The 21,704-nt window shown below is 42.6% G+C and overlaps 1 protein-coding gene across 2 annotated transcripts in view; it reads left to right on the forward strand.

The window, feature by feature from the left end:
* Positions 1-21,704, forward strand: part of sfmbt1 (Scm like with four mbt domains 1) — a 23,502-nt gene continuing 1,798 nt past the window's right edge. Inside the window, exons 1-21 of one of the 2 annotated variants that reach the window (XM_080461815.1) lie at positions 11-92; positions 7,224-7,332; positions 7,418-7,512; positions 8,390-8,633; positions 10,713-10,801; positions 11,330-11,582; positions 12,556-12,653; positions 12,830-12,931; positions 13,203-13,362; positions 13,463-13,545; positions 14,618-14,744; positions 15,915-16,028; positions 16,175-16,217; positions 16,289-16,356; positions 16,469-16,608; positions 17,429-17,538; positions 17,890-18,065; positions 19,066-19,086; positions 19,183-19,361; positions 19,447-19,671; positions 21,540-21,668. In XM_080461815.1, the coding sequence (XP_080317941.1) occupies positions 7,308-7,332; positions 7,418-7,512; positions 8,390-8,633; positions 10,713-10,801; positions 11,330-11,582; positions 12,556-12,653; positions 12,830-12,931; positions 13,203-13,362; positions 13,463-13,545; positions 14,618-14,744; positions 15,915-16,028; positions 16,175-16,217; positions 16,289-16,356; positions 16,469-16,608; positions 17,429-17,538; positions 17,890-18,065; positions 19,066-19,086; positions 19,183-19,361; positions 19,447-19,671; positions 21,540-21,668 (2,481 nt within the window). In that variant the 5' untranslated portion in view covers positions 11-92; positions 7,224-7,307. Of the gene's footprint in view, positions 93-7,223; positions 7,333-7,417; positions 7,513-8,389; positions 8,634-10,712; positions 10,802-11,329; positions 11,583-12,555; positions 12,654-12,829; positions 12,932-13,202; positions 13,363-13,462; positions 13,546-14,617; positions 14,745-15,914; positions 16,029-16,174; positions 16,218-16,288; positions 16,357-16,468; positions 16,609-17,428; positions 17,539-17,889; positions 18,066-19,065; positions 19,087-19,182; positions 19,362-19,446; positions 19,672-21,539; positions 21,669-21,704 lie in introns of both variants that reach the window. The other variant, XM_080461816.1, reaches the window with a different exon arrangement.

A 21,704-nucleotide genomic window follows, 5' to 3' on the forward strand; every position in this document is an offset into this window, starting at 1 on the left:
TTTCATCCGCGCTGCTTTAACGTCGCTTGCGAAGCGAACAGGCGGAGAGGAACGGCATCTAAAAAAAACCCACTTGGAAAAACTACTTAGCGGTAAGGGGCGAATTTTGCGACTAAATATTCACGTGCTCTGTGTTGTTTGTCACCGATTGCCGGCGGTGTTTTGCGCGGTGGCGGCGCGGCCGTCTTTTTTCCCGTCTCTCAAAAAGACGAGTCCGCTTCGGTCGAGTGTCTCAGCGCCCTTATTGCTCGGCAGCCTGCTCTTATTGCTCAAAGCCACTGACGTCCAGTAACTTGACTCGGACGGTTTTCTCTCCATGTGTCCACGAAGTCCACGCGTGGGGCTCACATTGTTTTTAATTTTCACATTTCCATAGATGAATTGTGTGATTTCCTCGGTGTGTGTGTGTGTGTGTGTGTATGTGTGTGTATGTATGTATGTGTGTGTGTGTGTGCGCGTGCTTCGCTCCTCAGTGTGAAAGTTGGACCGTGGGCGCTGCGAGTCTGCCTGCAGAGAGCCGTTCACGGCCCCGGAACGCTGCGGTTTATCTGCACGTCTCAAAAAGCTCGTTCCACCGAAAGAAACGCGCTTCGTGGAGAACTCCGTATTTATTATGTCAGGGTCTTATATAATGGAGGTTGCCCGACCTCATCCATTTTTGTTCTTTAAAATTATAGGCAGCTATTAAGCAAAATAGTCTTATTTCATTTAAACTAATTGCATCCGATGTGAAATTTGTATATATATTAAAAAAAACAACAACAAGGTGATACTTTTTTTTCCACGTTCACTGAATGCAACATATTATTCTCGAGGCGCTTAACTTCCCCATTGTGCAACTTGAGTGATCCGCTGGCAGCGCGAGTCCGGCTGACGTGCCGCTATGCAACTGAATGGGAGGAAAAAAAACCTCGTGTGTGTGTGTGTGTGTGTGTGTGTGTGTGTGTGTGTGTGTGTGTGTGTGTGTGTGTGTGTGTGTGTGTGTGTGTGTGTGTGTGTGTGTGTGTGTGTGTGTGTGTGTGTGTGTGTGTGTGTGTGTGTGTGTGTGTGTGTGTGTGTCCAGTGTGATGTGAACTTGTAACAGGTTGACTGTGCTTTATTCTCTTTGTGCCGGCCGTGGTGTCCACCCTGAAGAAGAGAGGGTATTTGAGGTCACTTATCTTGCTTTTGGAAGATGTGACCTCTATATGATCATGTCGTCACGTTGAATAAGCTTTAAACCAGGAGTGTCAAGCCCACGCTCATCCTGAGTGAGCCAGACCAGTCAAATAGTGCCATAATAATCTGAAATTTAAATGTTGAAGATTTTCTTTGCAGTGACACAGAGTATACATGATGAAAATGTCTATATTTTTTGCCAAAAACCAAACAATTACTACTGCAAATGACTACAATCTCAACATAAAGCCAATTTTAGCAAAACATTCTGGTGCGGAATACAGCAAAACGTCCATAAAACTTCTCTCGCTGTTGCATTATGCATATTTTTACAAACTCACCCTGACAGCATACCTTGACATTTGTTTATCTTTTCATGGCTGCTTAGCCCATATTTCAGCTCGGGTCTCAGTGTTGTACTGCATCCGCTACTCTTGAGAGATTTGTTAAAAAACAAGGTTTTCTTTGTGCCTGGCCAGATTGGAACCTCTTGTGGGCCTGTTTTGGCCTGCGTGCCTCATGTTTGACACCCCTGCTTTAAAACATAATGTATGAATGTGATGGGGTTGCTTGGGGGAGGCATCCTCTTGTAGACTCCACCTCCTTCTGACATCCCTACACCCTCAAAACCGCCGTTTCAGAGGGAAGCTAAACACTAAAACCTTATTTACTCTATACTTTTATTTACTGATATTTTTGAAAAGGAATTTTTGCAGTGCCATTCAGAGAAGTTAAATTATTATCATGGAAATATCATAAATAACATCAATCCATTCATCAACTCTTGATAGTTCTTGTCTTTAAAAAGCATATTTTGTAAAAGTTTTTGTTTTTATAAGATTTTACCTGAAAACACCCAAATGTTGCTGTTGACCCACAAGACATATGAAAACCACATCCTAGTTAAGGAGAGGTGTTTTTTTTTGGTTTTTTTTGTTATCACCTAAGCAATTACTTCACGTTTAAAACAACAACTTGGAATCTGATTCAAAATAACATATTGTAATGTACACTACATTAAACATCCTAACTGAGGCCATTGTGACTCTCTGTATTCCTGTAAATAGTGTTCTGTGGTTCTTCTGGCAGTTTGATTCATCCATGCTAATATTAGTCACCATAAAGCATATCAATATTTTACTTATGACATTATTTTTGTCTTATCTTATATTTTAACATCCTGTATAAGTATTTTTTATGGTATTAAAACAATATGATCTGTTCAACTAATAGTGTACACTTATTTTTACCAGAGCTGGCTGTCGCAAAGGAGTAATTAAAACTCACATTAGTTTAGGAGGATGTCACATTGTAAAAACGCAGCGATAATTCGTTATAGAATTATTTAATATGAAATTGACAAAGACAAACAACCAGAGCTGGTAATTATGGACGAATATTTTGTGATTTTGAGTCTTGGAATTTGAATTTAAATCACACAATGTGACTTTATGCATTTCCTCTAATCCTCTGCGATTTTGAACTGCAGCACGCTTGCATAAATACTTCTAATCGGGACAACACAAGACCATTTAGGTTATTTTCTTGAGCAGTCATTAAAGTGAACGAGGCTGTAGTGGTTTCCCGTTCCCCTCACAGTGACGAGGTTTAAGTGCAGGTTTTGCTTTGTTTGTCCTCGGCATTAATTTGAAGCTAATTGTTGACTCTGAAATGTCCCGTACGTTTGAATGCGAGCGTGTGTGTGACTGCCTTTCTCTCTGTGTGTGTGTGTGTGTGTGTGTGTGTGTGTGTGTGTGTGTGTGTGTGTGTGTGTGTGTGTGTGTGTGTGTGTGTGTGTGTGTGTGTGTGTGTGTGTGTGTGTGTGTGTGTGTGTGTGTGTGTGTGTGTGTGTGTGTGTGTGTGTGTGTGTGTGTGTGTGTGTGTGTGTGTGTGTGTGTGTGTGTGTGTGTGTGTGTGTGTGTGTGTGTGTGAGATGGACGGGTGGTCTGTTTGAGGTCTGCCCTGCCTCCATTCATGGGCAGCTGGGATTGGCTGTAGCCCCGTTTGACCCTGAGTTGGGTCGAACTGCATGAAAGAGGTGTGTAGGATGAATACATTAATAATCAAGAATTTGTTCAATAACGTGTAGTCTGTAGTTGACGCTCTGGTTTTTTCTAAAGATTATCGTAAAAAGAACACACACACACGCACACACGTTATGCTAATTCTCCAAACACAACTCCAGTGATTTCTTTTGTTTGACTCCGGCAAGAAAAATCTACCTACGTGATTTTATTCATAACACGCCTTCGTGTAAGAAGCCTGCAAATATTAAGCACAAGCAATTAAGTTTCTTGTTATTTTTATGTTTTTGTGTGGACAAAAACAGGGTCGCTAATAACTAATTTTCCACCTTGTTTTCTGCTACGTTACTGCTCATAATGTGAAGTCGTCCTCTGGTGATCAGCAGATGCCATTAAACAGTGTCTGGGGGAAATGTTCAGCGTCTGCTTTCCTTTTATTGAAAAGCTGACTTTGTTTTTGTTTTCCAACAAAACCTGGTGCCATTGTGTATTTCTTCCCCCCCCCCCCCTCCACCCGGGGATATCAGGGGCTCAGAAAGGCTGTGTTAGAGAAATACCAAGTGCAGTCGAGAATATGACTTTGCAAGTGCTTGTAATGAGGATGTGGGGTGGATCTCAGGGTGCTCATTTGTGTGTGTGTGTGTGTGTGTGTGTGTGTGTGTGTGTGTGTGTGTGTGTGTGTGTGTGTGTGTGTGTGTGTGTGTGTGTGTGTGTGGGGGTGTTGGCGTGGGTGTTGTGCAACATTTGGCCCTTTCTCGTTCAGATTCAGTCAGAGTCTCGGGTGGTGCAGACATATTCAGGCAGCCTGCTGCTTGCTGCCGTCCACACAGACCCCTGACTGTATGTGAAACAGGGGAAGTTGCTTTTCTTCCTGTCTGCCTTTGCGCTCGCCGCTGTTTTTAAACAGTGAGGTGCTGCAGAGCGCTCGCCTCGCGCAGCCAATCAAGCCGGTTTGCAGAGTCAAACCAGGACATATGAAGTCTATTCCAGCATAAATAGTGTATTATTTGGTTGAAAATGACTGTTTTTAATGACATCTCTGTGGAACTAGGGTGTCAAACATGCAGCAGGCGGGTGAAAATCATCCGGCAGGGGGATTCAGACCAGTGACTCACACTTTTTTTTTTTTTTTTTTTTCACCCCTTTTACTGAATCGACTGTCAGAGAGCATACACATGAATTTAGTTAACTCCAAAAGCATCAAACATTTTTACTAAACATTGCTAAAGCAACAACATTCCATGTAAATACACAAATTTGAAAGGCGTTCCAGGAAAACCCATTCCATTATTGCATTGATCGATTGGCAGGTCATTACTGTTGCACAGAAGTTCTCAGCGGCACCTGGAACGATGAATCACTGACTCAAGCGTTCCAAATGCAAGGCATATGGGTGTATACTGCAACACACATGATTAAGTGCCTGATGTTTTATGAATGGAGGTAGATTAGGTTTGACATTCTCCCATATAATATTTACCATCCCTACTGAATTTATGAGCATATTTTGACACACAAGTGGATAACTGACTTGTATTCTACATAAAGTGACTGGTGGTTTCCATAAAAAGAAATGTCCAGTGGAAATGTCACCGCATAATGAAATTTCCCCCATGAGTGAAAGCACAAATAACTGCTGTTCCTAATTTCTCCACTAGGGACTTTTCTGTTGCTGTAAGATTTAAAGGTCATAATGTAACTGTGATGTAGTCGGTGAAAGCCAGCTACCTCGTTTGCACCATATCGTGCTGTTGACTGAGTTAAGATTTGCAGAAATACTGTTTACTGGCAAATGAGATGTTTTTTTTTACTGATTTTAATCTGAAGAGATCCACTGTAGTGACATGACAGGATTTCAGATTGCACTTTTGTATCTTGTGCATGGAACATTTGCATTGAATTGTTTTTAGCAATGAAACAATAAAACATTTGACGCTGGCGTTGATGGGGTATGGTGCCATTGTTTGATGACTCTAGCCAAGCTGACATTACATTGGATTGTGTGTGACCCCTGATCTCAAATGAGATTGACCCCCCCTGATTTAGAGGAAAGACTCATAAGTTTCGAAGTAGACCTTAATTACCTTCGCCAATGAAATTTGGGCTTCCAACGAAGTTGGTTGGGTAAATTTGTTTATTTATTAGTTTGTATGTATGTATTTTACCAACCTTTAGCAAAAACTACTCACCTGAATTGCATGAAATATTCTGGGATGATTTGCCATCATCCAGGGACCAACCGATTAGATTTTGGAACGTTAACGGCGAACCAAATAAATCCCAAACACGTCGCACTAAATTCCCTTTGAGATTTTCTAGTAATAACAGCACTAATACATCTCCCAGAAAGCCTTGCAGCCTCTCTGTAACCTGGTAGCTTAGCCGTATCTATGGGGACAAGTAACGCACACGGACGCACAAACGTTATTGTCTCATATCGTCTCAGATACGACGAGGATTTTATCTGAAGCTATCTTCAATCCCAGACCAAATAAATTGCCCCCAAAAAAACTGTTAAAAAAATTCAAATACAAAGCAAAGAGGAGATCAGGTCGCTACATCACCAGTTAGCATCGATGCGATTGAATGCTATCATGCTAGTGATGCTAACTCAGTTGATATGGCTGATGCGTTTGGCGGTCAAACGTCAGTGGGGGGTGTCACACGGAATTTGTAAAATGTGTGTACATCTGTGTCAAACAGTGATAACATGAAGCGATTTAAATGACAATGACAAATGATGGAAGTTGTGGTGTGGTGGATCAAATAAACTTGTAAAACCATTGGTTTCCATGGCGACTAATGTGGCGTTGGCCAAGGTATGCACTGTACAGAGTTCTAGTTTATTCGTTAAAATCATCCCATGGAAACACAAATTGTGGAAATGTCGGCTCTATATCAGCACACATGAAGAACGGTGCGTCCTCTGTATGTCTGTCCCTATCTGCGCCCCCCCCCCCCCCCCCCCACCCGCTGGTGTCAGGAGGGTGACCCCCGGGACAATGAGGCCCTCTGGTGTGTGTGTGTATGTCTGTCAGAAGGAGGGGGAAGACGGAGGGAGTCTGGGAGCGGGGTCGCGGGTGAAAGGCGGCACTGATCCCCATCGGAGCACGGGGGTCGCAGTGGCAGTCCGGCGGTCAGGGGGGGTGGCTTCTGACGGTGGCCCCCGTTTTAATAGAGATGTCAGATGTGACAAAGACGGACCTGACAGGGCGGCTGAATGGAGCTGCGGTGTGACTGAGCGCCTGTCCTGGGCATCCCATACAGCAGCCCCGGCCGCTGTGGTCACGCCCTGCGCTCCCTTTTTCTCATTCAAGCCACCTCACTTGTTGCATTAACTTATTTCATTTGCGTTTCACAATGCGGCCGGTCAGTTTCAAGTGTCAAAGATTGACGTGCGAGTCTGCATTCACATCAGGGAGCTGTTTGGATCGCCACTTTGAGGCTGGAAAAGGGGTGCCACTATGATTTTGAAAAGCTGAGTTTGAACAAGTTTCACAAGGAGACGTAATGCTGGATGGGATTAGTGTAGTTTCATTGAATTACTGAGGTAGGTTGTCCCGCACTGTGTAGATTCACTCTGAATATTACTTACATGTAATGTTTTGCTCTGTAATGAGGCTCTGGAAGCATTTTGAAGGTTTTAAACAAAGTGAGATGTATCTGTTTGGGACCTTGAAACACGGTTTGCAAGTGAAGGCTCAAGGGTTTTGTTTGTCTTGCTGCTGCAGTTTGACCCAGAGGTTGTGCTGCCTAATGTTCAGTGTTGTGAATCCTGTGAGGCTGTTTGCTGATGGATGTAAGCCATGCCGTGATATAGATATGATTTCAACAAAGAGTAAGCCTTAATCACTGTTTGCGGGTTCCCTTTGCAACTTATGCTGATACACTTCAGCTTGTACACGCCTGAATCAGGCAGCAGTGTCGCTCCTCTCATCTTCTAAATACTTAAATCTTCAGAAAGCGATGTGTTCAAGCTGAAGGGCGTGTGGTTGATTTTTTTTTTTTACATTCATGTGTTTCTTTTCTCTGTTGTCACAGTTTTGGACTTGGCCTGGCAATAAACCTCTTCCTCTTCCTGTTCCCTCTCGGAGCTCCTCGTCTTGGCCTTGAGGGGGCACCAGCATGAGTCAGGAGACACTGGAGTCTGGTAAGGACAGCTGTGTGTGAACTGACTGAGATCAAATGTTGACGGGGAGTTTGGGACACAAAAACCGTTTGAGTGTGCATTCCAGATGCAGACTCGGCCCAGGATGTTCCCGACTTCAACTGGGATGATTACCTGGAGGAGACCGGAGCCGTGTCTGTGCCCCACCACAGCTTCAAACATGTGAGCGCTGACTCCTCTGCATGAGCTGTCATTACAGACCTGCAGTCAATTATTAAATGTCTGTGTCTGACGACTTCTAGCTACAAAGGTTGTTTAGAATTTGGAAATATACATTAAATATGTCAATTGTTTCTTCTTTTTCATCATGCATTTGAAACATTTATTTAATTGATATCTATGTCTTGTGCTGTAGGTACTGTTTAGCCTGTCTGTCCTGGTAAATCCAACCTTTAGGCCCCCTGCAACGTTTTCAAGTGAAAAGACAAAACTTTCCTTGCATTTGTGGTGTTCATTTACATGACAATACTGCTAACAACAACAACACCGCTAACATCAACGGCGGCCTCCAAAGCGGCAGGACTCCCAGTCCATATTCTCCTGGAACTTGGTAGTTTAGTAGTTGAGTCACCCGTAATAGGAATCCATCTTCTTTGTCTGTCCATACGAATGTCCCCGCACTCGCATTTGTTAAATGTTTATAGCGTATTCTCGTCTTTGCCATTTGCGTGCAAATGCGAAACAACTTGAAGCATTGTCGTTTAAAAGGGGGCTTTAGTCTCTCCTCAGTCCAATAAGAAGAATAGCAAGATGAATAGTAAACACAACAGAGAGAGGATTATTAACAATAAAGACAAATCGCCAAAATCTGGGAGATATCAAAGTACGTACTGCACCTTTAAATCTTTACTCATCTGTAAAAAGCTTTAGCCACATCAAGTCATTAACACTGTAACCTTCCATGAGATATAACAGAACATAATACTTTCCTCTTATGTTCTTTTGTTGGTTGTTTTTCTTTGTGGACGTCACGGGTTCAAGTCAAATGGAAAGTTTCCAGTCCATTTTAATGATCCCTGGTTTTCTGCCCCTGCCTCAGGTGGACCAGGGCCTGCAGACAGGACTCACTCCAGGCATGAAGCTGGAGGTGTGTGTGCGCTCGGAGGCCGACAACCCTTACTGGGTGGCCAACATCATCACCACATGTGGCCAGCTGCTGCTGCTGCGTTACGAGGGATACCAGGACGACCGCCGCGCTGATTTCTGGTGCGACACCATGACGGCGGACCTCCACCCTCTGGGCTGGAGCAGGCAGCACGGCAAGAGCATGAGGCCCCCTGAGGGTAAGGCGCCGGCTGGTGGGAGGAGGGTGTTTAAACTGTGGGAGGCTTAGTTGGGACTCACGGGTCCTATAAGTATTAAATGAGGTGCAATCAATCAACCAAGAACACTTCAAAATAATAATTTTGTTAAATCGAGTCACTTATTTTTAAGGTGGCTTCACTTGGCGTTTTAGTTGCATTTACAGGAGAAGATACAAGAAACTGTGTCCCGGTATCTTACATCATTCCCATGTTATTAAAATGTAATGCAATGGTGGAACGGAGCTCAGTAGTTGCACTTAATTCAGCAGTCACAGTAATTAATTCCTCTGTCCTCCTGATACGGCGGCGCTGCCCTGCAGGTGAATCGCTTGGATTTTCTTCTCTTATGTTGGGATTTAAGGGAGTTACATCTAATGCGCATATAATACATCTGGAATTTCTTATTTATAAACAGTGCACCCCGGCTCTCCCTGAGAACCCTGTGTACTCGTCTCTAACACCTCCGCAGATCGCAGGATAAGTTATAGCATGACAGAATCAAACGTGGATCACACGGGGCGAGAATACATTAAGCCAGTGATTCCCAAACTGTGGGCCGCGGCCCACTGGTGGACTCTGGACTTGCTGAAGGTGGGCTGTGAGTGAATTACAATAGGTTCTGATGAAAAGCTTTTTGATATTGAAATTGAGTTTGGAATTGCTAAACAATAATTACGCATGTGTATTTTGTTCTGTTTTTGTAAGTTTTTCCTCTGAACAATGTTAACTCTGCTTTTTTATTAGAGTTGATGTGCTACCCAGTAACATTAAACTGCACCTGCATATGTGTAAGAAGTAAACTCAAAATGAAAAAACAGCAACACTGGAACGTAAAGTTATAAACGTAACTTTCAAGTATTTAAATCAACCTCCCAGCTTTGAAGAAGTGTAAAAGCAACATATTGATTTTGTAGAAAGAAATACAAGAAATTTATTTGCACCTATTATTGTGCACTTTATTTCCATTAAATCACTTCCATATTGAAATATTCTGTTTATAAAATAGGTACATTTATCTTGGTCTTCTGTTTTGATCAGATTGTGGATATTAGTCTTGGCTGGACTCCAGTAGATTGCATGTTTTTTTAGTTTTGGCCATGGCGCTCTGGAGTTTGGGAACGGCTGCATTAACTGCTCCGATTTCATTAGCTTCTTCAACTCATTGTGAGACTCATTGTGTTTTCAGTCACTCTAATCATTCCACTCTCGTCATGTTGATTAGGCTTTGAAACATACTGTACGGGTGTGATGGAGTTCATCCTCTTGTAGACTTCACCTCCCAATGACAATCCCTACACCCTCAGAACTATTTGTATTTTTGTAGTAAAGCCTTTTTTACTGTATTCTTCTGTTTTTTTTTTTTTTTTTTTTTCATTTTTGAAATGGAATGTTTTCAGTGCCATTCAGAGAAGTTCAAATTTTTATCTTAAAAATGTTAGAAATAACAAAAATCCATCAAGTCTTGAAAGTACTTATTATTTGCTGGTGATATATTTTTTTTCTTACACTAGCACAATTTTCGATAGATATCTTATGTAGGAAGTTCCTGTTTCAACGTATAGATAGGACTGCCACATAATAGTCTTTGTATAATTTTGTGAGTCTCTTTCCGCAGAGCAGTATATATAGTGCTAATCTGCTTCAGATGGCCCACTCTGTCTCTAGCAGGTCGACGATTTAATCCAGAAAATCTTTTGTGTCAAGTGAGAGTACAGAATGTTTGATAAGGTTTTTCCTGCAGAGCCCTCTCGTATTGTCACAGTTGTGTTAACTTTGTGAAAGATTAAGAAGAATATGACTGAAATTAATTTTGATCACCTTTATCTTTGTGGGCGATATGTGTAAGGAAGTATTTTCTGGTAAGATTGTCTGCTTTGTCTAATGAGTTTCTGTAATTCTTTGATGTCACAATTGACAGACTTATTGAATATCACGGCCACATATTGTGCTTTTACCGAATTCCTCTTTTGAAGCCGAGGCTTTGAATCAATGCGGAGTTTGCGGTGTGTCTGTTTGATGTATAGACTTTGATCACTTTGTGTGAATCATCCATCTCAGGTGTGCGTGAGAAGCATCAGGACTGGGACGCTCTGCTGGAAAAGGCTTTGGCTGAGGAGTGCAGCGCGCCTGCCAACCTGCTGGAATTGGTAAGAATGGAGCTGCTGTCCATCTTCGAGGTTACTGAACACGTCCCTGCACGTGCCAGCCACAGCATCTTCTATACCCACTGATTTGATTGAGTTTGAGTTAAAGATATCAATGTGGAGTGACACTGGTTCATCATGTAGATTTGAATCTAAGCACATTTGGTGTGTTTATGATGGCATATGTGAAAAAGGAAGCTAAAATCCTCACAAATTAAATTCTTCTTGGACTCAACCAGCGCTGAATACTTTATTTATTTATATCTATCATAATGTCTGGCATGTGTGTCCTCCAAGAAGCCTCAAGTCTACAAATAGCGGACTCGTAGCTTTTGTTTACACCACCAAGGCCGTGTGGCTGAAAACAAATTCACTCTCGGAACTGCCTGTGAAATTCTTGGGAACCATTAGTTAGCTTTCAGTCACTGCGCTTCAGTTCTGCCACTTACTCATGCAGCACATTCTCTCCCGTATGAATTTGTGTGTGTTAGCCGGTAGCCTCTCATTTACCACGCTCCACCCCCTCCCTAGCCGCAGCGCGGTCGAGACCCGGTGGAGCTCCTGTGTGCCGGCTGCTACGTGGAGCTGCAGGACAACGTTGACCCCGGGCTGGCCTGGGCTGCCGAGGTGGAGGAAAATGTTGGAGGGAGGCTGAAGCTGCGCCTGGTAGGCACCGAGGGCCTCCCAGACACACCCGCAACCCTCTGGCTCTTTTATCTCCACCCACGAATCCACCCACCCGGCTGGGCCAAGGAGCACGGCTGCACCCTCAGGCCTCCTTCAGGTCAGCAGCACTGACACGGGTTGGGATTTATATTTAGTAGAAAGGGAGAGAGAAACATTGATTTCTTGATGTCTGGCGTTACTGCTCAAGCAGACCTGAATAGTTGTTTATACAGTTGGACACATAAATCATATACGAGCTATTAAAGTGTGTCTATTGTATCGAGACACTGCGCCAACACCTAATTCTTTATTACACGTCATCATCAGAACAATATCTTTTTCCCACGTTATATTGGTTTTCCAACAGAAAAAATGCAGACAGACAGAATGCAGAGAGACTCGTATTCAAAATGTCAAGGCATCCCACCAGACCTTGAAATTAGTTTTCCATGCAGGATTAGATTGCTCATTGTTTTCAGAGCCACAATCTGAGAGCACTCGCCAAATGAGTAAAAGTTTGTTAATATGCAAGATGCAAGGAGTACTGGAGGCTGTTGGTCTCCTGACACAGCCGATCTGCCTTCTGGTGCCACCACAGCTAATGCTTTATTGATATTAAATACCATGTGTTCATTGCAGAAATGTTTCCTGCATGTTGTGCTTCTGGAAGTTAGTACCAAAGTGCAGTGAACAGTATAAATGATGTAAGAAGTGATTGTATTAAAATTGTTCAGCAAGCCTTTACCCTACAGTATATATCAGCAAAATAAAATGGATGGTCACTTAAAGTTTATTTAAGTTCTCCGTTATTGATTATGCACATGCTATTGTTTATGAGGTGGTTTGGAATTGATGTCCTGAAGTTTGTTCATCCTGTGCAGTGCCACATTGATTGACATTTTTTTAATGCTTATTTAATTAGTAGCAGGGAACTTGTTTTTGGGAGGGCTAACTAAATATAAACTGACACACAGGCTCTGTTTTGTAGCACATTCAACAAAAAGTTTAGTTATTCAGAGAACCGAAACAATCCCTCAGTCACTTGCCTTTTTTTGTTCCACAGCTGATTTGAGTGAATTTGTTTGTGCCAGACTTGTTAGCGCTGCGCTCTGAGGAGGAGTGGGAGGAGGTGAGACAGAGGATCAGCGACCTGCCTCAGGATGAAGCGCTCACTGCAGAGTTCACTAAGGTACTGTCAGCAGTGCCGCTGTTTGTTTTCCACACCTAGGTATTTTCTTTTTGCCTTGATAGATGCATGCCAAGTGGAGAGCTCTGACACATCTCCCTCTAAATTAAGAATTTCAATATTTATAGGAGCCGTGCTGCATTTGAAAATGACTGTTGTGTTTGTGATATTGGTCTCAGGATCAGCCCACCATAGCCGCTCATTGTTTTAAGGAAGGGATGAAACTGGAGGCTGTTGACCCTGCTGCTCCCATTTCCATCAGACCTGCCACTGTCACCAAGGTAACAGTTTTTCCCTGTCAAATCTGTTTCTCCGTGCTGCACTGTGTTCTCTGTTTGTTTCTCTGAGTAGTTAGTATTTTCTGCCAGGCCATCTTTACGGAGTTGAGTTGTGGCCCTGCATGCCTGAACAGGGTTTAAACGGCATCCCAGCAGATCGGGTTTATTTTTATGATCAGCTTAACGTAGTCTTTAGGGTGACTCAGAGAAGCAACACAGATGCCATCCCTCAATGTGTGGGTGTCCCCGAATGACCCCCGGCCGTATACTTCAGGTGTACAGCGAGCAGTTCTTCCTGGTGACGATGGACGATCTGTGCGGCATGGAGGAGTCTGAGGGTGCCGGACGGTCCTTCCTGTGTCACAGAGACAGTCCGGGGATCTTCCCTGCTCAGTGGAGCCTCAAAAATGGGCTCCCTCTCAGCCCGCCACCAGGTTTCCTGTCTCTCCTTGCAAAAATGATTGAAGCCTTCATGCTGCCTTCTCCTTCTCTCGAGCTGCCGTCACTTCTAAGATCTCATGTTTACTTGTACAGGATACCAGGGTCCAGACTTTGATTGGGCAGATTACCTGAAACAGTGCGAGGCGGAGGCGGCCCCCCAGCATTGTTTCCCAACTGTAAGTCAGACTCCATCCATCATCTAAAACACAAAAACATTAAAAACTAACCAGCACCTTGATGATTTTCACTGAGTTTAAAGGGGGGCTGTGTTTGAGGGCCTTGTTCTTCTTTTATTTTGAAGGATTTTTTTAAGTAAAGACAAGGAACTATTAAAAAGAGTTTATTAAAATAATTACTTAAATCAAAATCAATATCACTTGCATGATGGGCTGCACAGAGATGTCGCTTGAATATCTCTGATTTTAGTATGAAACATGTAGCAACCCGTAATGTAATATCTCTGGTCATTCTGAATGTAATAAAGTCAATAGTGTAATTAAACATTATTGAAGTAGCATTAAAAAATCTTTATTAAATACTGAAATAAGGGATAGATACCTAGACTCATTCTAACTCGTCATGCTGTTCAAGTTCTGTAGCTGTAAACACTTTACTTGGTGTGCTTTTATTTGTTTACAATAAATATGATTTATCTCCTCCCTTCATAATTTTTATACATTATATTTATGACATTTTAAATCCTCTCTCATTTTAAGGCCCTTGGGCTTTTTTTATCCAAGCTTCTCGCCAGGCCACTAATGAATTTCAGTGAAACAAATCATGAATAGGAGTTATTTCTTGTATGTTTTAGTGCCACATACAGAACCAAAGAAAGTAGAAAATATGGTACGTTGCGAATCACGAGTTGAATACAGCGCTGCTCGCTGTTGGAAACTTTCTCTCCTGCGGCCCCGCTGAGAGAATCATTTAGTCATTTTGCTACTGAGTGATTTTATCTGAAACATTTTGCAGTTCAATACAGCCAGGGAATATTTTCACTGTGACGTGGCTGTCATAGATGGGAACATGTGGGAAATGAGATTTTACCCCGTGTGGCTGACAGGACAATCAGACAAACAGTGATGAAAGCATGTCCCTACATGCAGTGTGACGGGGTCACAAGCAAGGTGACCCGCTGTTACTTCCCTCCTTTTTTATCAAAGCAAAGGGGTTTTCATCATGGGCAATTTTCATACAACAAATGACCGTCTTCCACTGTGAACTACCGCTCCTCTGTTTACCTGCCAGGAGGAGAGCGACCACAGCTTCAAAGAAGCCATGAAACTGGAGGCTGTCAACCCGCTGTCGCCTGAGCACATTCACGTGGCGGCAGTCACCAGGGTCAAAGGTCAATACATCTGGCTCAGTCTGGAAGGTGAGACTGAACACAGAAATGAAAGCAAATAAACATGAACATGTGCCATCTCTGCAGAGTGTATATGTGGTGAGGAGAATGACGTTCTTTATTTAGCTGTCTTTAGAGCACACCGCAACTCGTTTTTCACATTATAATGTATTATTTTTAATGTCTGCTGGGATCTATAGGCAATAAAAAGCAAAACTCTTTCATTTTAAGTACCTGCTAAGCCTTTCTGTGTAAATCTGAGTTTAATATGTTGATTTTGGTTCTACACTCGAGCACGGTACTTTTCTCAGTGCACCTGAGAAAGTTCCCTTCTGTTCTCAGCTCACCCATCCTGATTCACCCAATTGCCCAGTAACCAGCTACCGGATCTGATGCATGAAACCGTTTTAGAGTATGTCGCTTGGAAAGAGTCCATTTAAAAAAAACCGGGGTGGAGAAAAGCACGGCTGTGTGAAATATATCAAAGAAAGAAATAGATTTATTTTTTTAACTGGAAAAATATACATGATTGTGATGTGTAAACATATGTATGTTTATTTATTGATTCATCCATCTACCTAAATCATTTTGAATTAAGAAAAAGCTTTTTGTATCAAATGTTGACATGTGATGTATTATAATTAATGTACTACAAAGCCCCAAATTAAATATATTTATTATTTATTTAGTTCATTACGGGGAAAAAAAATGTACTTATGGAAAAGTGTGACGCAAATAAGTTTCTTTTCCACTTATTTGTTGAAGAATAATTTAATTGTGAAAGAAAAATATATAAAAAGTGAAAAAGTCAATGTGTGAAAATCCCTCTCCTTGACCAAAGATTCCTCATGCTGCTCATATACCCCCTAAAGCTCAGCGGCGCCCTCCAATGGCCCACAGCACACTAGAAAAAAACTGAATAACAATATTTTATAACAAAATTTTGAATTCAGACAACTACAATCTCATTTATAGTCAAGACAGAGAGTCGCTTAGAGATTTGATGTTTTTTTTGTTGCAGTTAAGCTGTTATTGTCACTCCAATCTTTTGGTCATTTGGTGACGTTTCTGCAAGGTGCAAAGGCGTTTAAGATAACATGTTCAGTAGTTTCATTTAAGTTCGGCATTCATTGATGCCTCCTGTCATGATACCAGCCACATTAAAAATGCTTTGTTAAGTGGCTGTCTATGTGTTCACAGGTCTGAAGCAGCCCATGCCCGAGTTAATAGTTCATGTGGACTCGCTCGACATCTTCCCTGTCAGCTGGTGCGAGACAAATGGCTATCCCCTCGTCTACCCCATCAAGCCCTCAGGTGAACAACATGAGTCACCACAGCACTCGCTTATGGTCTTTACACTGTCGCGTTAACGACACAACCTTTAGCTCTGGCTTGTGATTGGATAGTCACATTGCAAAGAGCATGAATTGGCACACATGAGACTCTTCTTTGATTTGCAGTTGAGAAGGAGAGGAAGATCGCTGTGGTGCAGCCAGAGAAACAGTGAGTACAGTGTCGCTTGGTTCACTCCTTTTGAATTAATTGGTTTCAACGGCATTTTCATCACTTTCCAGCAGGAATCCACCCAAATCTTTGTCACCAGACACTGTCAAGCAGCAGGTGGCAAACCACTCTGAGACAGGTGAGCTGGGAGAAGGTCCGAGCATCCCAAACTACAGTGTGCTTCACCTGCCTCTTATCCGCTCTGTTATTGTTTTTTTATCATTTTTATCTCATTTTGTGGAAACGTGCAGGGCAAGGGAACGGGAAGTACTGCTGTCCCAAGATCTACTTCAACCACCGCTGTTTCTCAGGGCCTTACCTCAACAAGGGGCGCATTGCTGAGCTGCCCCAGTTCATCGGCCCTGGAAACTGTGTGCTTGTACTCAAAGAGGTGAGAGGACTCGTCTTGGTGTTTTCTGTATGAATCCTTAAATACAAACATGCTAAAAAAAAGTAGTATATCAACATTTATTGATGCAATGTCCAACTCATTTTCCCACCAAAGAATAACTTTTTTTATATAAAATACTTTAGTTTGTGACCAAATGCCAGCAAAGGTAATGCAAACCTGACAAGTTTATTCAATTTAAATTTGAATACTACTCATTAAAAAAAATAAAAGGGCCTCCGTGAGAAACTTGAAATGCTGCAACAGTTGGATCCACCTCCTGTTAGAATCTTGAGGAGGCATAAAACTGGAAAATGTAATACAAGTCTCTATGTTGAGACTAAATTTGCTTTGTCCATTCATAGTTAGTGTAAACACATGGTGTCCAGTGTAAATGTGGATGCTTTAGTCTAGACAATAGTAATAAAAACAAATCTGACTTTTAGGTGGTTATTAACAGTGTATGAAATGTACCCTGTGCAGACTGGAGGTGACCCATTAGAGTGGCCAAGCAGCTTAACATTCATGTTATTTTAAATTTGGGAGGAAGTCCATTTTCATTCACCTCCTGTAATAGTGGCTCCTTTGAAAATAGTCAAGGTTATCGTTAAACTAATACCACACAACTCAGAAAGGCACAAGTGCCAGTAAATCCCGCGACTATACTTGAATCAACATTTAGCTGCACCGCAACGACTCTCACCTCAAAGTGATCTTTGAAGTTAAGACGCAACAGATAGGCGCTGTCGGAGAATGTAAAAGAAACTCATTATCCAACCTTCAGATAACTTGTCCGTGTTTTCGTTCTCTTTCTCGTATCCAGGTACTGACTCTGCTGATAAACTCGGCGTACAAACCCAGCCGAGTGCTGCGAGAGCTGCAGCTGGATCAGGAGAGCCGCTGGCAAGGCCACGGAGAGACACTCAAAGCCAAGTGAGGAGAAACGCCATTTAATCTCCAGCTCAAAATACTTAGCTCTTTAGAAAACCTGCAGGAATAACACAAGTGCTCACAGCTGGCCCATTTCAACAACACGTTGTTGGATTAAAAATACACCACTACAAGCTTTTGATACTTCTCTGAAGCAGCGACTTCGCCAAAAGCATTTCGCCTTCTGACAAAAGACAGGCTTTGTTTGCAGTAACCTTGTGAGAGCGCATCACACATAATAGAGGTTTAAATGAGTAAGACAGCCTTTTTTTTTTTTTTTTTTTTTGTAAACAGACATTCTGATGAAATATTATAGTATATGACAGATCTTTCAACGGCTTCCTTTTCAAACAGGTACAAGGGAAAGAGTTATCGGGCCACAGTGGAGATAGTCCGCACTGCGGACCGTGTGGCAGACTTCTGCAGAAAAACCTGCATCAAGCTCGAGTGCTGCCCAAACCTGTTTGGACCTCGCATGGTCCTGGAGCGCTGCTCGGAGAACTGCTCCGTCCTCACAAAGACCAAATACAGTAAGTCCTTCACAGAGCCGTAGACAAACTGGTGGCTGCTCGCTCACTCCAAGAGATAAAACTTCATTTGAAAGTCAGCTGTGACCTTAAATGTAAACATTTTTCTCACAAACCTTATCCGGTGTCCCTTTTCCTTCAGACACTTTGTTCTTTCAATTTGTTGTGCTCATGATTGTAAGTGATCAGGTACCTAAATGTGCCCTTGAATACAAATTTCCTGTGAAGCTCAGTAATGGAGGTTTCAGATTTGACTAATAGGAATAACCTTTGTTTCAGTTTGTAGAGCAGATCTTTTTCTGTCAGCTCATTTTTACCACAGCTCCATCATAGTCATTAGCAACAGCCACATAATTAGTCTCTTTTCATCCTCGTGTTTTAATATCAGTTTTGAACAGGGGTGTCAAACATGGTTCACAGGCTACAATTGGCCCACCAGAGGGTCTGAGCTTTGATTGTGTAAAAGAAATTCTCTTTTACCCAAAAAAATTAGCTGCTGTTTCAAATGTGTTCACTTGGATTGCACAGTTTGAGCAAGAAAAGCAAGTGCAATAGTAAAACCTGAGAAGCGGGTGCAGACATCGCAGCGGTTAAAGCTTTATTTGCTCGCCATAGCCATGTTGTTGCAGTGAGTGTTTGGATAACGTGAATGCTGAAGGCTGCGTGTAAATGTGAGCGCATTAGCCTTTAACGCAAACACTGCAACAGAGAACGTTTTTGGTCTTTCAGCTGATTTTTGCAGCCAAATGAAGCTAATTTCTTGATGATGTATTGTTGGAATCAGTGAAAATGTATGTTGTTCATTTCCCCCAAAAAATGTGTAATCAACCCGAACAAGATTACATTTGTACACATTTTCCATTTTCACTCAGAGTTAAGAGAAGCTGACAATGTGTATAAGTAGTCATGCCATATTTTTACTAGTTTGTCACCCCTGCTTCAGACCATGCGTCCAATTCGCAGACTTTCTTGAACAATGTATTTCTCAATGTTTTTTCTACAGAGAATATAATAAAATTTAAAGGTAAGCTTAAATACAATTATTTTTGAATCATTTCTATTGTGACAGAGATATCATTGTTCGCAGCAATTCCCGGAATAATTACTGTCTTTTCACCAGCGTATTACTATGGAAAGAAGAAGAGTAAACGCGTGGGCCGCCCGCCGGGGGGTCACTCCAATTTGGACAGTGGGGTGAAGAGAAAAGGGCGAAGGAGGAAGAGGAGGAAGCAGCTCTTTGTCCATAAGAAGAGACGCTCTTCAGCGTCTGTGGACAACACGCCTGCAGGATCTCCACAGGTACCGGACTCGCATGGATTTTCTGCATCAAGCACGTTCTTCCCCGAGTCCGTCTTCACCAGCTCTCCGTGTGTTTCCTTTGCAGGGCAGTGGAGAGGAGGAGGATTTAGATGAAGACGACTCTCTGAGCGAAGACTCTGGCTCGGAGCTCCAGGACGATCTGCAGGATGACTCCGAACAGTCGGTGGAGAAATCTCAGCCCACCACGCCGTCGCCTTCGCCACCGGCGACTCCGCGGCCCACGCGCCGACGCAGGAAACCCCGCTCACCCTCGTTCTCCGATGACGAGAACCATCCTCCCTCCCCAAAGGTAACGGACACAAGCCAAGAGCTACTTTAAATAACATTCTGGATCAGTTTAGTGTTCAGGGATTTTTACCAGCACTTTTTTTCTTGTTCTTTTAAGGCTTGACCCTCAGTATTGTTCTAGGAGCAGAATGCACATTTGTTTTTCTCTGGTCCATGGTGCATTGATGTTCCAGGCTGATTGGCCGGGAAACTTGTTCACAGGGGGGGAACTTTTCTGTGTCGGTCAGGTGTCACACCAAGAAGTCACAGTTTCTGAATGTGTAGCGGGTACATGTCTGCATGTATTGCAAATATGAGCGTGAGTGTGGTGGACAGTGGAAAATAATTTGAATGGTGATTAATTGGAAAATAGAACTTGAACTTTCATTCGTCCGACTCACCAGCATCGACCGGTTGAAAAAAGGAACATTTGGAAGATTTTTTTTTTAAGTAAATGTCACGCGAGTAAAGAGATTTTGACCGATTAATTTACTGTGCAAAATCTCAAGTGTAATAGATAAGATGATCGCAAGCTGTATAGGGATTCAATAATTTTCATTGTAAGAGGTCTTTACTGTCCAAAAGCAGTCCGCAGAAGCATCCAACAAATCCAACATTCAGCTCAGGATTCCTACGTGGTGTGAGAGAAAAGTGCGTGGCGTATGGCCCCCGACCCTCAGTGAGGCAGACGGTTGGCATACTAACATCCCCAAATATTTCCACAGTGACCTCCCTGTCTTTACTGGCTCTGCCAGTTAACAGAATAATAATCCACATGTCCATATTTGAAGGTTTGATTCACTTAATTACTCGAAGCATGCTGCATCTGGCTAAAACACGCAAATGCTGCCTTGAATAAACAGCAGCAGTGTGGTAATGCCACGATTGCAGCATTCAGCCTGTCAATCAGTCTCCTTCCTGCCAGTAGCTGGTACCCCTGAGATGTTGCCAGCTGTGCTGTGTATCATGTGTTGTGAAGGGAAAAGAGAGAGGCGCTGAAGCTGACTCTATTAAAACAGAATCATTATGTGACAGCAGCACTTCAAGGACACTGACCAGGTGTTTCATTATTGAGTCTATTATGCACCTCCACTTTCAAATTTGGGCGGTCGTAACCCCCCCCCCCCCCCCAAAAAAAAAGCTAACGACAAATAAAACAACTAGTAGTCAACAATAAGATAAACAAATAAAGATTTATGGATTTTTGACGTCGAAGGCTTGTGGACAGATGGTTGTTTAATCGTACTGTCTTCCTCTAAAAGTCTCTGGAAAACATTTAGGATTTTCTCCTAGTTTAGTCTTCATTTACAGTCAGAGATGGTTGGATTAGGAACTGATGGATAATGCTCAATTTCTGAGGTCAGATTTCTATTGCTTGTGCACTAAATGTGCGATTTCAATACTTAAAGACAGCCTCCAGTGTATGTCCTGGTAATTGATGGAGTCTAAAGTTAAGCTCACTATGTATTCCTTGTATTGTCACATCTGTGCACCTTTTTGAAGGTCTGATAAAATTCAGTCTTTACGGCGTTGTAATATGAGTCTCAGCTGAGATTAATGCCAGCTGGGACTTCGGTTTTTCTGAACAGACCAACAATATGGAGGTCGTAAATGTAATTTTCACACAAACTAATTGGTCTTACAAAATATATGCACCTTCTAAGTTTATCCTGGAGTCACACGACAGTGGTCCCACCACACTTACACAAACAACAGACAACAAACTTTAAGCTTTTAAAGAGGAAATATACTACATTCACCTGCATTCACATGGTCTCTTTATGAAATTCTTCAATCCGGTGTCCTACTCTCCACCAGGATCGGAAGTAAATTGAGCTTTCAATCTTGGTCTCAGCCTCTGATTCACACTTTGTGTGTGCGTGTTCACAGACGTCAAAGACTGAGCCTCCTCAGAAGCTGTGTTTGGACACCAGCCCGCTGGAATGGAGCGTTACTGATGTGGTTCGCTTCATCAGGACGACAGACTGCGCCCCTCTCGCAAGGATATTCTTGGATCAGGTAAGCAATTATTGTAGGTTTAAAAGATCCGACCAT

Source organism: Lipophrys pholis (assembly GCF_963383615.2).
Source record: "Lipophrys pholis genome assembly, chromosome: 4".
NCBI lineage: Eukaryota > Metazoa > Chordata > Actinopteri > Blenniiformes > Blenniidae > Lipophrys > Lipophrys pholis.